Below are 15,155 nucleotides of genomic sequence, written 5' to 3'. Positions count from 1 at the left end.
TCAGCTTCCTTGGAATTCCCTCAGTGAGATGCTCCTCTGCTGGAAATCATCTTCATTTGCACATAGAGCAGCCTCACTGAAATGTTGGATCATCTCCCTGAACTCCTCCAGAGCCATGTCAGGGCTTTGTAGCTTTTCACTCCAGCAGCATGAAATGCTCCAGGTGCACTTTTTTACCTCTGTAAATTCAGGTTACTATCCTGTTGCAGAGGTTCCTTGGCTGTTTGCAGTGCCTCAGCCCCCTTTGAGCAGTGGTGTGCAGGTTTGCAGTGTGGGGCTGTGCTGTCAGCAGAGGGAGACAGCACAGAGAGGATCAGCAGCTCTTCCTAAGGCTGAGGAGTTGGTGATGCCCAGAGCTCCTGGGCCTGGCTGGCTGAGGAGAGCCTGCACTGGGGATGGTTTGTCTTGGCTCTGCTGCCTTGGGCAGGCTACAGGATGGAATCTGCAGCTGCAGGGCTGGAGCTGGGCTGAGTTTCTTCTGAGGGAGCTGAGCAAGGCTGTGAATTAAAGTGAGGAGAGGGAGAGGTCCTGGAGTGGTTTGGGTGAGAAAGGACTTTAAAAGTCATCCAGTTCCAACCCCTGTCACACAGGAACACCTCCCACTGTCCCAGTGTCCAGCCTGGCCTTGGGCACTGCCAGGGATCCAGGGGCAGCCACAGCTGCTCTGGCAATTCCATCCCAGCCCTGCCCACCCTGCCAGGGAACAATTCCTGCCCAAGATCCCATCTGAATTCTTCCTCTCTTAGTTTAGGGTCATTCCTCCTCATCCTATGCTGTAAAAAGTCCCTTTCCAGCTTTCTTGCAGATTTTTTCTGTCTGAAACTCAAATTTTGCAGGGACCAGCTGGGCCCCCAGAGCAGGCAGAGAACAAAAAGAGCCAAGAGCAGCAGGTGAAATATTGATGGGGAAATATTGATGCTCTGAGTAGGTGTGGATTCCTTTTCCCAGTTCCTCTGTCTCCAGATAGATCACTGAGTTGCATTTGGGAGGTGTGGAAGTCCTCACATGTGTAAAGTGAGTACAAGAAGTGTTTTCAGGAAGATAAATGATTTTTTGTGGTCTCAAGACAAGGCAATAATAACCCAACCATTTCCTTTCTGCCTCACTGTGAGGGAATTCACATCAACAGGCTGGAAATGCAGATCCAGGGATGCAAAAGCATGTGAATACTCAAGGGTTTGGTGACATTTTTTCAGCTGAAGGAAGTTAAAAAGCTAAAATTGCTGAACTGCTAAGAAAGCAGACCCCAAAGCTGAGGATGTTCCAGAGGAATCCACACTTCAGGAAGCAGTTTAGGGGATTTATAGGATTTTTGTGACTCCCACAGAGCCACTATTCCTGATTCCATGTTCTGCAGCTCCTGTTGTCCTTTATCTCCTTGTTTTTTGCACTCAGGGGTGTCAGTGGAGCTTTGGCCCAGCTCTGGTGGCAGCTGAACAGAGGTACCAGAGCTTTGTGTGACCACAAAAATCACCTTCCAACAACAAGAAGGGCAGGAAAAGCAGGTGTGCTGTGCACCCAGACTGCTCAGGGGGTTTATGGCCCAGGCAGGCAATAAAGGAACTGTAGATCTGATAATTTCCTCCACAAGGAACATTCTGATAACCCTGACTGTTTGTAGGAGCCCCAATCTCCTGAGGGATGAGCAAACAAAGCTGTTGGGAGGGTTTGGCACAGAGCAGGTTAATTCTGGCCCTCCTAAATTCTACATTTCCACCTCATAAACCCAGTGCTGATCCCTCAGATGTGTTTTCTCCACCTCAGCTTGTTAAAAGACAAAAATAAAGGTGGATTTTCTCACACAGCTTTGCTCACCCTGCTCTCAGGAGAACCAGTGCCAATTTTTTACCTTTAAATAAAAGAATTAAGGGAGTTTTCTTGATGTTTCTGAGCTTCTTCTTGATGGTTGTGGGTTTCTGCCAAAAAATTTGGGCAGAATTATTGCTGCTTCTGCCAGCAGTTCACTTGTGTGGAAGGAGAGCAGAATAATAGGTGTGAAAATTGTGGGCATTTGGGCATTCAGGTCTTTTCTGAGGGAGTGGAGGGAGAAAACATTTCTCACATTGGTTTGTGATTCCCACCTTGGAAATGGTTCCTGGCAGTGAGGGGGGATGGGCAGGAGGGGTCATTTCAGAGGAGATGTCCTTAAATGTTTTAATTAGAGCTGAAATTCAGGGATTTCCTTTAGGGGGAGGCAGAAGAAGCTGGGAAAGAAACTTTGAGTGAGGCCCTGAAGAAAGGGAAAAAAACCAACCCAAACCATCAGCAAAAATAATTCAAGGGAATCTATTATTTTTTCTTAGTGAGAAATAAATCTCTATAAACTTGAGAACTGGGCAGGTGAAGGGGGTGTTTGGTCTGGGGTTTGTGATCCTGAGGTTATGTCCCCTCTGGTGGCTCTGAAGGCATCTTGGGTGTCTCAGATGTGGCACTGCCACCCCAGTGCCACCTCATTTCTCACTTCAGCCAAACTGGGAGGTCACACTGGTGTCACTGGTGTCACTCAGCAGCTGGGGGTGCTCCTGGCAGCCCCTGGTGCCCCCAGGCTGCACTGGGATAAATCCTTTGGGGTTGAGAGGGAACAGCAGAGGGAAAACCCAATTTAAGAGGTTTTTGTGCCCAGTTTCAGCAGTGTTTGTGCCCAGTTTCAGGAGTGTTTGTGCCCAGTTTCAGGGCTGTTTGTGCCCAGTTCAGGAGTGTTTGTGCCCAGTTTCAGGAGTGTTTGTGCCCAGTTTCAGGAGTGTTTGTGCCCAGTTTCAGGGCTGTCTGTGCCCCGTTTCAGCAGTGTTTGTGCCCAGTTTCAGCAGTGTTTGTGCCCAGTTTCAGGAGTGTTTGTGCCCAGTTTCAGCAGTGTTTGTGCCCAGTTTCAGCAGTGTTTGTGCCCAGTTTCAGGACTCTCTGTGCCCAGTTTCAGGGCTCTCTGTGCCCAGTTTCAGGGCTGTTAGTGCCCAGTTTCAGCAGTGTTTGTGCCCAGTTTCAGCAGTGTTTGTGCCCAGTTTCAGGTCTCTCTGTGCCCAGTTTCAGGAGTGTTTGTGCCCAGTTTCAGGTCTCTCTGTGCCCAGTTTCAGGACTCTCTGTGCCCAGTTTCAGGTCTCTCTGTGCCCAGTTTCAGGAGTGTTTGTGCCCAGTTTCAGGGCTCTCTGTGCCCAGTTTCAGGACTCTCTGTGCCCAGTTTCAGGGCTCCCTGTGCCCAGTTTCAGGGCTCTCTGTGCCCCGTTTCAGCAGTGTTTGTGCCCAGTTTCAGGGCTCTCTGTGCCCAGTTTCAGGACTCTCTGTGCCCAGTTTCAGGGCTCCCTGTGCCCAGTTTCAGGGCTCTCTGTGCCCCGTTTCAGCAGTGTTTGTGCCCAGTTTCAGGGCTCTCTGTGCCCCGTTTCAGCAGTGTTTGTGCCCAGTTTCAGGACTCTCTGTGCCCAGTTTCAGGGCTGTTTGTGCCCAGTTTCAGCAGTGTTTGTGCCCAGTTTCAGCAGTGTTTGTGCCCAGTTTCAGCAGTGTTTGTGCCCAGTTTCAGGAGTGTTTGTGCCCAGTTTCAGCAGTGTTTGTGCCCAGTTTCAGCAGTGTTTGTGCCCAGTTTCAGCAGTGTTTGTGCCCAGTTTCAGGGCTCTCTGTGCCCAGTTTCAGCAGTGTTTGTTCCCCGTTTCAGGGCTGTCTGTGCCCAGTTTCAGCAGTGTTTGTGCCCAGTTTCAGCAGTGTTTGTGCCCAGTTTCAGCAGTGTTTGTGCCCAGTTTCAGGGCTCTCTGTGCCCAGTTTCAGGAGTGTTTGTGCCCAGTTTCAGGGCTCTCTGTGCCCAGTTTCAGGAGTGTTTGTGCCCAGTTTCAGCAGTGTTTGTGCCCAGTTTCAGGGCTCTCTGTGCCCCGTTTCAGCAGTGTTTGTGCCCAGTTTCAGGGCTCTCTGTGCCCAGTTTCAGCAGTGTTTGTGCCCAGTTTCAGGACTCTCTGTGCCCAGTTTCAGGGCTGTTTGTGCCCAGTTTCAGCAGTGTTTGTGCCCAGTTTCAGCAGTGTTTGTGCCCAGTTTCAGCAGTGTTTGTGCCCAGTTTCAGGAGTGTTTGTGCCCAGTTTCAGCAGTGTTTGTGCCCAGTTTCAGCAGTGTTTGTGCCCAGTTTCAGGAGTGTTTGTGCCCAGTTTCAGGGCTCTCTGTGCCCAGTTTCAGCAGTGTTTGTGCCCAGTTTCAGGGCTCTCTGTGCCCAGTTTCAGCAGTGTTTGTGCCCAGTTTCAGCAGTGTTTGTGCCCAGTTTCAGCAGTGTTTGTGCCCAGTTTCAGGGCTCTCTGTGCCCAGTTTCAGCAGTGTTTGTGACCAGTTTCAGGGCTCTCTGTGCCCAGTTTCAGGAGTGTTTGTGCCCAGTTTCAGCAGTGTTTGTGCCCAGTTTCAGGGCTCTCTGTGCCCAGTTTCAGGAGTGTTTGTGCCCAGTTTCAGGAGTGTTTGTGCCCAGTTTCAGCAGTGTTTGTGCCCAGTTTCAGGAGTGTTTGTGCCCAGTTTCAGGGCTCTCTGTGCCCAGTTTCAGGAGTGTTTGTGCCCAGTTTCAGCAGTGTTTGTGCCCAGTTTCAGGGCTCCCTGTGCCCAGTTTCAGGACTCTCTGTGCCCAGTTTCAGCAGTGTTTGTGCCCAGTTTCAGCAGTGTTTGTGCCCAGTTTCAGGGGTCTCTGTTCCCCGTTTCAGGGCTGTCTGTGCCCAGTTTCAGCAGTGTTTGTGCCCAGTTTCAGGAGTGTTTGTGCCCAGTTTCAGGGCTCTCTGTGCCCAGTTTCAGGAGTGTTTGTGCCCAGTTTCAGCAGTGTTTGTGCCCAGTTTCAGGGCTGTTTGTGCCCAGTTTCAGGGCTCTCTGTGCCCAGTTTCAGCAGTGTTTGTGCCCAGTTTCAGCAGTGTTTGTGCCCAGTTTCAGGGCTCTCTGTGCCCAGTTTCAGGGCTCTCTGTGCCCAGTTTCAGGGCTGTCTGTGCCCAGTTTCAGCAGTGTTTGTGCCCAGTTTCAGGGCTCTCTGTGCCCAGTTTCAGGGCTCTCTGTGCCCAGTTTCAGGACTCTCTGTGCCCCGTTTCAGCAGTGTTTGTGCTCTGCCCACAGCTGTTCCAGAGGCCCAATGCTCTGGCCGTGCAGCAGCTGACAGCAGCCCAGCAGCAGCAGTATGCCCTGGCTGCTGCCCACCAGCCACACATCGGTGAGTGAGCCTGCCCCTCCCCCAGCCCCCAGCCCCCAGCCCCCTGCCCTGCTCCTGACCGTGGGGAACACAGGGAGGAGGATTGGGAGGGGTTAAAATGTGTTCTACACGTGGTAACCCACGCAGGAGCAGATGTGTTAAAGATTTGTTTGTGGGTGTTGCTTGCACTCTCCTGTTAAAGGAGTTCCTGTCTGCCAGGACTGACTCTCTCACCCTCCTGAGGGTGCTGGTCAGTCAGGAGAGGCTTTGGAAGTCTCTGAGTGAAGTAAATCAAGGTGACAGCACACTAAAGTGAGGGGAAATGCACAATTTATTATCAGCTAAATGTGCTGCCTCACGTCTTCTTAGTAAAAATGTAATTTATGTAAACACATGATTGATATTAATAAAATATATTTATTAGCTAAATAAAATAATTGTGTAGAAAACCAGGGAAATTATAGAAGGTCTCCTGGATGATTAAACTTAAATGTTTTTAGCACAATAAGCAGTTTGTGGTAGTTTTCCTGCCCAAACCCTCAATATAAATGTGTTGGGGCCTCCCAGCTCTAAGCCCTCGTGTGCTCAGTGGAGTTCAGAGATTGAAATTACTCAGTTTTTTAACTTCCTGCCCTTCACCTCCCCTGCACACCCACCTGGCCTGTCTCTAATGATTGAACTGTCCCTTGCAGAGGGAGGGGATTTCCCCTCCTGAGCCTTTCCAGACTGTCAGGCTCAGAGCTGGGCTCCTGTGCTGCCCATGGAGTGCTTTGGGCCCTGAGTTATTCACTGGAGGAAATACAGAGTAGTAACAAACCCCAGTCTCCTGAACAGGGTCTGTCTGCCCTGCAGGAGCTCCTGAGCTGTTGGGTATAAAGGATTTTATCTCTTAAGGATCACCCAGTCCTTGGAAATGGGGATTTTTTATGCCAGATCTGTCCTCTGCCCATCAACACTCCCAGTAGAAAACCACCTGTGAAAAGCGTGACAAGACAGAGTTTGGTGCTGTCCAGGCACAGCAGGGGCTGGTGGGGCAGGTGTGTGTGTGTCTGTACTGACAGGAGTGTTTCCAGCAGGTTTAGCCCCCGCTGCCTTCGTGCCCAACCCCTACATCATCAGCGCCGCCCCCCCGGGCACCGACCCCTACGCGGCGGGGCTGGCGGCAGCGGCCACGCTGGGTGAGAGGGGGGGGAGGGGAGGGGGGTCTGCTGTGCCCCTGGGGGGAGGGGAGGGGGGTCTGCTGTGCCCCTGGGGGGAGCGGAGGGGGGTCTGCTGTGCCTCTGGGGGGGAGGGGGCTGGGCTGTGCCCCTGGGGGGGAGGGGAGGGGGGTCTGCTGTGCCTCTGGGGGGGAGGGGAGGGGGGGTCTGCTGTGCCTCTGGGGGGAGGGGAGGGGAGGGGGCTGTGCTGTGCCCCTGGGGGGGAGGGGAGGGGGCTGTGCTGTGCCCCTGGGGGGAGGGGAGGGGGGGTCTGCTGTGCCCCTGGGGGGGAGGGGAGGGGAGGGGGCTGTGCTGTGCCTCTGGGGGGGAGGGGAGGGGGGATCTGCTGTGCCCCTGGTGGGGAGGGGAGGGGGCTGTGCTGTGCCCCTGGGGGGGAGGGGAGGGGGGGTCTGCTGTGCCTCTGGGGGGAGGGGGGGGGAGGGGGCTGTGCTGTGCCCCTGGGGGGGAGGGGAGGGGGGGTCTGCTGTGCCTCTGGGGGGAGGTGGCTGGGCTGTGCCCCTGGGGGGGAGGGGAGGGGGGTCTGCTGTGCCTCTGGGGGGAGCAGAGGGGAGGGGAGGGGGCTGTGCTGTGCCTCTGGGGGGAGGGGAGGGGGCTGTGCTGTGCCTCTGGGGGGAGGGGAGGGGGGTCTGCTGTGCCTCTGTGGGGAGGGGAGGGGGCTGTGCTGTGCCTCTGGGGGGGAGGGAGGGGGGTCTGCTGTGCCTCTGAGGGGAGGGGAGGGGAAGGGGGTCTGCTGTGCCTCTGGATAGGGAGGGGGGCTCTGCTGCATCCCCTCAGCCCCTATGTGCATCCCCTGCATGTGTGCATCTCCTGCCCCAGAGCTGCTCTGCATCTGTTTTTGTGGGAGGGAAATGCCAGCTCTGTGTGCATCCCCTCCATCCCCTCATTCCCTCTCATCCCCTCCCATTCCCTCCCATCTCCTCCATCCCCTCCCATCCCCTCCCATATCCTCCCATATCCTCCCATCCCCTCTATCCCCTCCCATCCCCTCCATCCCCTCCATCTCCTCCATCTCCTCCTATCCCCTCCCATCCCCTCTATCCCCTCCCATCCCCTCCATCCCCTCCATCTCCTCCCATCCCCTCCATCCCCTCCATCCCCTGTTCCACAGCTGCTCTGCATCTTCACTGTGGGAGGGAAACATCAGCACAGCAGCATTGCTGGGGGGGAGAGTTGATATCATGGTGTGGCTGTGAGTAAAAGCAGAATTTGTCATTGGAGCTGGAGGTGAAATGAGATAATTTTTATTTGAAGTGCTGTGGGCTCAGGCTCCCAGAGAAATGGGAAGGGAACCACTCACAGATACAAATATTGCTCTGTTTTTGGGATGTTTTTTGACTGAAAGTAGCAAGGAGAACCTCTAAAAATAAACTTAAGAAAGGCTGGAAAGATGCAGGATGTGTTTCCTGCCAGGAAAGTTGTCTCTCCTTTCTGTTCAGCTAACAAACCAGCTCTTCCCTGAAATTCTGCTGGCAATTCCCACATCCACATCTGCTGAGGCTCATGCTGGGAACGTGCCCTTTTCCAGCTGCTGGCAGAGATGGAACCTCTGCTCTTCCTGCAGAATTGTCCTCCAGATATTGGAGTATCAGTTCCCAAATTCCTCCCAGCTCCCACAGCCAGAACTGGGGATTCTGGAGGTGACAGCTCTGTGCCACAGCTTATCAGGCACTGTGGGGGACACAGGGAACATTGGAATTCTGCTGGGAGGGCATAAAGTTCTTTCCCAAGCACTGGGGACAAAGCAGGGATGTGCTTTTAGGAGAGGATTCTTAAGGAAAAATGTGCTTTCAGGAGAGGAATTTTAAGGAAGAATGTGCTTCTAAAAGTGTATTTTTCAAAGGAAGAACATGCTTTTAGGAGAGGATTTTTAAAGGAAGAATGTGCTTCTGAAAGAGTATTTTTCAAGGAAGAACATGCTTTTAGGAGGGGATTTTTTAAAGGTAGAAAGTGCTTTTAGAGGAGTATTTTTGTGCCCATGCCTGGTTTTGCTGAGCAGGGCAGGGCAGTGTTTTGTGCTGCAATTGAGCACTGCTGCAGTCTCTTTGGGGTGGGGATGTTTGGGGAGGCTCTCACTGCTGCCATCCTCCACTTTGAACTTGTACACTCACTTCAATTTCTATTTTTGGGTGGCTTGTCCCAAATCAGACCCACAGCCCTGGGCTGTGTGTGGATGTGACTGGTTTGGGACAGCTCTTACATAACCCAACCCCTGCTGAGCTTTCAAGCTTTGAGGGCTCTGTGGGCTCAGCTCTGAGCTGGGATTTGAGTGATTTCCCCACTTGGATGGAGTTCTGGATCATGCAGATGTGTGTGAAGAATGTGGATTCTGATTTGGTTTAGGCTGGCTGCTGGGAATTCCTGCTGCACTGGGCAGTGCCTGGGGAGGTTGGGTGGGGTCAGACAGGTGACACTGAGATGCTGTGGGACACAGCCAAGGGCAGGAGCAGCAGCACATTGCTCCAGGACTTGATTAACCCTGAGAACCCCTGCTGTGATGGTGGATGGAGCAGGGAGTGAATGGGCTGAGCTGCTCCTGGCCAGTGCCAGAGGGAGCTCAGGCAGGGCTGGCAGGGAGGAGCCCCCAGAGCAGTGGCAGCCCCAGTCCCAGGCACAGCAGGAGATGTGTGAGTGATTCCTTGCAGGGAGGATCCTGCATCCCCTCAGGGCTCCAGAGCTCGTTCCTGCCTGGCACAGGGAGCAGAGAGCAGCAGCTGCTGTCAGAAACACCACATGGAACTGGGCCACATTTCCAGGAAATACTCAGTGCTGGCCACAGATTTTTTTCTTTTTCTCAGCTCTACTGAAGCTGCAGCTGCCTGAGCTTTTGCAGCCTCTGACCTGAAGAAAAGCCCATCTAGGCTGTGCTTAACTCAGGCTTTAGGCATTTGAACTGGAAATAACACCCCAGGGGTACCTAAAGCATCCCAGAACTTGGCACTATGGCCTCTGCTTGAATAATTCTAAATCTGTGACTCTTAAAAGAAGCAAAACAACATGACATGTGCTGGGTGTATTTATAGTGTTACACCACTGAGACATGGGAGTTATTTTAACCCTCTCATCAGGCTTTGGACCCTAGAAATGACAAGATAAACTTCATGTTAATTAAAAACTTAATGTTGATGCTTTTCTGAAAAGCATCTTTTCTGTCTAGGCCTGAGCAGTTTTGAGAGCCCGTTTTTCTGTCATGACTGAGAGCAGCACTGGAGGGACATGAGACAATTTAAATGTTTGTATAAAGCCTAAAAACCTCCTTGATGTGCCTGGGAGTGTTAAATTGGAGGACTTGGAGAAGCTTCTGAGATGGAAGAAATGAGTTTGGAGTTATTGGGAGTTTATTGCTCACAGTTACTCTCAGAGCACAGAGGAAACTTTGGTGTGTGTTTTATGGCAGAGATAATCTGTCAATTAAAGCTCTGCAGGTTTGTCATGATGGTGAGACTGGCAGCTCTAGGATAATGCTCTTCTCTTCCCAACAATAGCAGCATTTTAAAGAACAAATTTGAATGCAGAGGGAAGAACTTCCTAGAAAAAAAAAAAACTCATTTAGATTTTAAACTATGGGGAAGATACTGCTGCCTTTGAATTGCCTTCCATCATTTGAGAAAGATGTCACTCAAAAAACCAAAAACTTGCCTTTTTTAAGGCCATTTGGGAAATGGTTCCCTCTGGGGTGGAGTTCCAGGTAGAGAAGTGTTGCTGTTCTGTGTGGAGAGGTGGATAAATGCTGGGATCACCTGGTTACAGGAGAAGCAGAGGCTCCCACAGCAAGGGCTGGGATGTTTCCAGCCTTGGGGAGGTGATGAGGCCCTTGGTGTGAGCTGGAGCAGGGTGGGGTGTGCACACAAACCCCTGGGAATTCTGAAGGATCACCCCACAAACCCCTGGGAATTCCAAAGGATCACCCCACAAATCCCTGGGAATTCTGAAGGATCACCCACACCCCTGGGAATTCTGAAGGATCACCCCACAAACCCCTGGGAATTCTGAAGGATCACCCACACCCCTGGGAATTCTGAAGGATCACCCCACAAACCCCTGGGAATTCCAAAGGGATCACCCCACAAACCCCTGGGAATTCTGAAGGATCACCCACACCCCTGGGAGCTGCCCCTGTCTCAGCTGGGTCTGGGTCTGGCCCCTGCTCCATCCCTGCTGTGCTGTCCTGCAGGAGGGGCTGAGATGGACACACAACCCCCATTTTGAGCCATTCCCATCTGGATTTGCTGCTGTTCTGCAGGAGCAGCTGAGGCTGTGGCAGCACAGGGAGTGTTTGCTTTCAGAGTGCTGCTTTGCTGCAGGGGCAGGAGCAGCTCTGGCTGTGCTGGGTCTGGCAGTGATGCCACTCTTGCCCTCTCTGAGAACTCTGTTCAATAATGAGCCTCTCTCTGTGCTCACAGCAGCTGAGCCAGACCTGCAGCTCTTTAAACCCAGCTGCCTCCAAAGCTTCTGTGTCTCCTCTGCTTTCACACACCCAGCAGCCTCTGACTAGCAGAAAAACCCATCTAGGTTTGATAATTAGAGCTGAGACTAAACTGTCCCAGAGAGATGCCCATGTTTTGCCCAGATAAAGGGGATTGCAGCACTTTCCAGCAGCCTGAGGGCACATGCAGGTTAATGACTTGCATTAAAAGGCAGCAATTGCAGCTCTTTCCCTGCTGGGTGCAGGAGAACCCCAGGAGCTGGTGTGCATTCAGTGATTATAAACAGGTTAAAATCACTCACTGCTCACCTGTCTGTGCCTGCTGAGGCACCACAGGCACCACCTTCGTGGCACTTGATTCATTTGCTGCAGGTTTTTTTCCATTTTAGCTCATGAATTGCCAGGTTGGAAGGTAAGAAGTGAGTGGTTGCTGCTCCAGATCTGAGTAGGAGCAGCAGATCAGCCCCTCTGATTCTGTAAAGCAAGGATGGGCTTTGGGGTGAGATACAAATCCAGGTGTTCTGCAGCTGCCTGGAATTAGCCAGCACCTCCCTGCTGTGACAGAGCTGGGCACCTAAATCCTAAATTCAGGGGAGCACAGTAGTAAAAACCAGAATAGTGTGAGGAGAGTAACTCATACATGTTTGAGATGTGAATTTAATATTTGGCACAAAACATGAAATGAATATCCTGAAGTGTGGATGTGGGAGCAGGAGCTCAGCCAGGTCCTTGGCATTCTGCAGGAGTTCAGCTGAGCCTGTTCCTGTAAAAAAAAAAAATCAAGAAGAAAGGAACAAAAGGGATTTCCAGGATTTTCCCCCTTTGTCAGAGCCAGGCTAACACTGAACACTCAGAACTGTGTTTGCACCTCCCTTTTTTATGTCATCCCTCATTTTCCATGGAACCACAGACTTGGGCAGAGCCCAAGTGCTGAGTGTCTCTCTTGGAAATAAAAAAATCCCTGGTTTTATTCCAGACATGACCAAGTTTCTGTAAAGATTTGTTTATTCCAGTGTCACACCTGGCTCTGACTCTGCCTCAGTTATTCCTGCTGTGGGGAAGGAGCCCTTAGAATGTATTTGGGAATCTAAGGGAACACTTCTGCTTCTCTGCTGACCTTTCCTGAAGATATCTAACAGTCATATTAAAAAATATTATTGGATTCCCATCCGTGTTTTGTAGAGGGAAGGGCTCCTCCCTCCAGCACTGGGAGCTTCCTCAGCCTTATTCCAACTGGGATTATTTATATGTAATGGGATGATTTAAGGAGAGAGGCTGCCATTCTGCTGTCTCCAAGTGCCTGTGCTGTCCTGAGACCTGATAAACACAAGGAATCTTCAAAAGTGATGCATTTTAAAATTAATTTTAAGCCTCTTAAGTTTGAGGAGGGAATGTGAAGTTTGAGGAGGGAATGTGGGAAGGGACAGGATCGTGCAGCCTCTTTTAGGGGAGATTTGCAAATGCAAAGCAGGGCTGGAAAAAGAACATTTTAACACTTGAGAGTTGATGCACTCCAGCTGTGAAGAGGGTTTGGTAGTTTCTTGAGGAGCTGAGGGTGGATGGCAGTGAGCTGTGAGTGTCAGCTGGCATGAGAAGTTGATCTCTGCTTGAAACAAGGTTCCTCTGTATGGCTTGGAGATTTTTGTTCCTTCCCTGATAAACCTGGGCACACCAATAACAAGATGGGATCACTGCTGGCAGAGTTTGACCTCGTGCAGTGGTGAAATTGCAGGTGTGACTTGGTGTGACACAAATGGCAAATTGCTCAGTTTGCAGAGGGTGTCACACAGGTGACATGAACAGCAGTGATGTGCAGCTGGGTTTGGGGTGCTGGGTGCCCCAGGAGCTCACCCTGCTGTGCTGTGTTGCAGGTCCAGCTGTGGTCCCTCACCAGTACTATGGAGTCACTCCCTGGGGAGTTTATCCTGCCAGCCTCTTCCAGCAGCAAGCGGCCGCCGCCGCCGCCGCCACCAACTCTGCCAGCCAGCAGGGCCAGCAGCAGGGCCAGCAGGGACAGCAGCAGGTGAGGGGCAGGGACAGCTGGGACAGCTGGGATAGGGGAGAGATGGGATAGGGGAGAGATGGGATAGGGGACAGCTGGGACAGCTGGGATAGGGGAGAGATGGGACAGGGGAGAGATGGGTTAGGGGACAGCTGGGACAGCTGGGATAGGGGAGAGATGGGATAGGGGAGAGATGGGATAGGGGAGAGATGGGATAGGGGACAGCTGGGAACAGCTGGGATAGGGGATAGATGGGATGGGGGATAGATGGGACGGGACAGCTGGGAACAGCTGGGATGGGACATAGATGGGACAGGGGACAACTGTGGACAGCTGGGATAGGGGATAGATGGGATAGGGGCACCTGGGGCAGGGGACAGGTAGGATGGGGGATAGATGGGATAGGGGCACCTGGGGCAGGGGACAGGTGGGACAGGGGACACCCAGCCTTTGGGTGGGGAGTGTCCTGAGCTGGGACCACCCCTGGGGGACCATGGATCCCAAGCCCTGGCCCTGCACAGAGCCCTCAGCAGTCCCACCCTGTGTGTGCCCCGTGGGAGCCCTGCCCAAACTCTGGCAGCCTCAGGGCTGTGCCCATCCCTGTGCCCGTGCCCATTTCCATGCCCATGCCTGGTTCCATGCCCATTCCCTCTGTGGCAGAATCCCTTCCCAGAAGGGGTGGTAGGACAGTGGAGTGCTCACTGCAGTGGAGTCACCGTGCCCTGAGGTGTTTAAGGGAAGCCTGGGTGTGTCCCTTTGTTACTTGCTGGGTGACAAGTAGTGGCAGCTCTTAGGTTGGGCTTGGTGATCTCAAAGGTTTTCTCCAACCCAGCTGATGGTGTGTGAAACCCAGCCTGAGCCTCCTCTGACCCAGCTCCAGCCATTCAAACCCTGATTTTTTCCATGGCTGATCCTGACCTCAGCTTTCAGAGTAGTTTTCAATGAGGAGAAAACCCTTTGGCCTCTCCTAAAAACAGTGGGACAAGAGCCATGTGTACATTCATAATTTGATTTCTCCATCATGCACGTGGAGAGTGCTGGTGAATTACTGAGTGTCAGTGCTTTGGGAAGCCCCAGTGGATCATGCAGCAGCAAACCTGTGGTGCTGTTGCTGTGGGAGGGGGAATCATCAGGAGCCAGAGCTGCTTCAGTCCCCTGAGCAGCTCTCCTGTCTGGTCCCAGGCTGATGGGGGTGGCAGAATAAAGAACAGCTGAATTTTTCAGCTCAGAAGCTGCAAACCCTTTGAAAGCAACACCCCAGGCTCAGGAGGTGCTCTGAGGCCTTTACAGATGCAGCAGACAGGAGCTGAGAGAGCTGCAAAGGCTCAGGCTATTCAAATAAAACATCTCAGTGCCTTTCTGGGATGTTTCATTGCTGCTCTGGCCAGGGAGCAGGTGTGAGTGGGATGCAGCAGGGGGTGTTTGCATTAAAAGTGCTGTGGGAACCTGGAGCAGGAGTGTGGGCACTTGATTTGTGACCCTTGTGACATCTTCATGGTGTGGTAATAAAAGCCTGTGGCATTGCAGGCTCCCCCTGGAGTCCTGGCTCCCTGAGCCAGGGAACCTGCTCCTCCCCAGCCTCTCCCTGCACAAAGTCAGATTCTGCTGTGCATGGCTCCAGGTGATGGTGCCTGGAAAGGCTGACCTGCAACAGAGCAAAAGGAATAAAATAGGGATTAATTGAAAGGTTCCACCTTGGGCAGTGCAAGAACCTGGCTGGGGCTACACCCAGATCAGATCCCAGATGGATCCTGGTAACAGGATCCACACTTGTAGACTTCTTTTACTTTTTGAAATACTTTTTAAAAGACTTTAAAAATACTTTTTAATACTTCTAAAATACTTTTTAATACTTTTTTAATACTTTAGTTTTTAAATACATTTTTAAACTTTTTTTACATTTTTATAAGTTTTGGTTCATTTACACATTGGGGTCAATTGTCCAACCACAGCCCCAGGCCATGCAGTCCCAGCCCCCTGCCTTGCCCCCTTCCCTTTGCTGCTGTTTCTGATTTTTGGGTACTGGTTGTCCTTGATTCTCCTGCTGGGAAGGAATTGTTCTGTCCAAGCCTATGAAGAGAACTCACTAACACCTAACAGGAAGTTTCAGAGTTACACAGCAAGCAGCAGAGTCTGGAAGGTCTAAAAGTTCAAACCCAAGGCATCATGGCCCCCCTTCAGTGCTGGACAAGGCCTTTGGCAGCATCAGTGACAGGCAGGATGTGACTTTGTGCAGGATGTGCTGAGGACATGGAGATGGCTCCTGTAATGAGCTGAGCTTACAGATTCCTGCCCCAGCTCTGACAAACCAAACCTGTCCCAGGTGATGGCAGGAAAGCCACAGAGCCACTGTCCCTTCTGAGGGACTCCCCCACTGCAGCTCATCATGCA

General features: G+C 52.1%; 1 protein-coding gene across 8 annotated transcripts in view; it reads left to right on the top strand.

The window, feature by feature from the left end:
* The window catches only part of PUM1 (pumilio RNA binding family member 1), a 90,526-nt gene that overhangs the window by 41,348 nt on the left and 34,023 nt on the right, over nt 1-15,155 (top strand). For 5 of the 8 annotated variants that reach the window (XM_079325787.1, XM_079325782.1, XM_079325784.1 and 2 more), the window contains exons 8-10: nt 5,050-5,143; nt 6,196-6,300; nt 12,634-12,785. In XM_079325787.1, the coding sequence (XP_079181913.1) occupies nt 5,050-5,143; nt 6,196-6,300; nt 12,634-12,785 (351 nt within the window). The remainder of the gene's footprint in view (nt 1-5,049; nt 5,144-6,195; nt 6,301-12,633; nt 12,786-15,155) is intronic. The other 3 variants (XM_079325783.1, XM_079325785.1, XM_079325781.1) reach the window with 1 other exon arrangement.

Source organism: Erithacus rubecula (assembly GCF_903797595.1).
Source record: "Erithacus rubecula genome assembly, chromosome: 23".
Taxonomy (NCBI): Eukaryota; Metazoa; Chordata; class Aves; order Passeriformes; family Muscicapidae; genus Erithacus; species Erithacus rubecula.
The sequence above is the reverse complement of the archived record's forward strand: the minus strand, read 5'-3'. Positions and strand labels throughout refer to the sequence as shown.